At 67.3% G+C, this 505-nt stretch overlaps 1 protein-coding gene across 1 annotated transcript in view; it reads right to left on the bottom strand.

The window, feature by feature from the left end:
- UNC13D (unc-13 homolog D (C. elegans)) overlaps positions 1–505 on the bottom strand; it is a gene marked incomplete at its 3' end in the record, with an annotated part of 10,128 nt that overhangs the window by 6,291 nt on the left and 3,332 nt on the right. The window contains exons 10-11 of the mRNA XM_010158912.1: positions 420–498; positions 66–169 (exon numbers count right to left, since the gene is read on the bottom strand). Coding sequence (XP_010157214.1) covers positions 66–169; positions 420–498 — 183 coding nt within the window. The remainder of the gene's footprint in view (positions 1–65; positions 170–419; positions 499–505) is intronic.

Here is a 505-nt window from a genome sequence, read left to right as displayed (position 1 = left end):
AGGCACGGGGGCCCGCGACCCCGCCACGCTGCTGCCTCACGGCTCCCTGGGCTTGGGGTACTCACGCCATGACCTGGTGGAAGTCGGAGAGATCTTTCTGCGTGGCGTGCAGGTATAGGACAGTGCTGGCGTGCCTGCTCAGCTCCCCGTCCCAGGAGATGCTGCCGGCCTGTGGGGGTGCAAGAGGAGAGCAGAGCGTGGCCCGGAGCCGGCCGGGCTGAGCGGGGAAGGGGCCAGGCACCGGGGAGGGTGTGCAGGACCGTGGGAGAAGTGTGTGCCCTGTAAGGGTGCCAGGCACAGGCAGACATCACCACAACCCCCCTCCCACCTCCCCGCAGCAATGTGCCAGGCATGGTGGGCTCCAAAGGCAGCCCTTCTTCCCACCCAGCTGCTGGGGACCTGCTTCTCCCCCTCAGTACCTGGTGCTGGAGGATCTCGTAGGACACCAGCTGCTGCAGGAGGTGGCGATGGACAGTGTAGCTCGGCTGTGTCCGGCTGCTCGTGG

The sequence above is a fragment of the Eurypyga helias genome, unplaced genomic scaffold (genome assembly GCF_000690775.1).
Source record: "Eurypyga helias isolate BGI_N326 unplaced genomic scaffold, ASM69077v1 scaffold22589, whole genome shotgun sequence".
Classification (NCBI taxonomy): Eukaryota; Metazoa; Chordata; class Aves; order Eurypygiformes; family Eurypygidae; genus Eurypyga; species Eurypyga helias.
The sequence above is the reverse complement of the archived record's forward strand: the minus strand, read 5'-3'. Positions and strand labels throughout refer to the sequence as shown.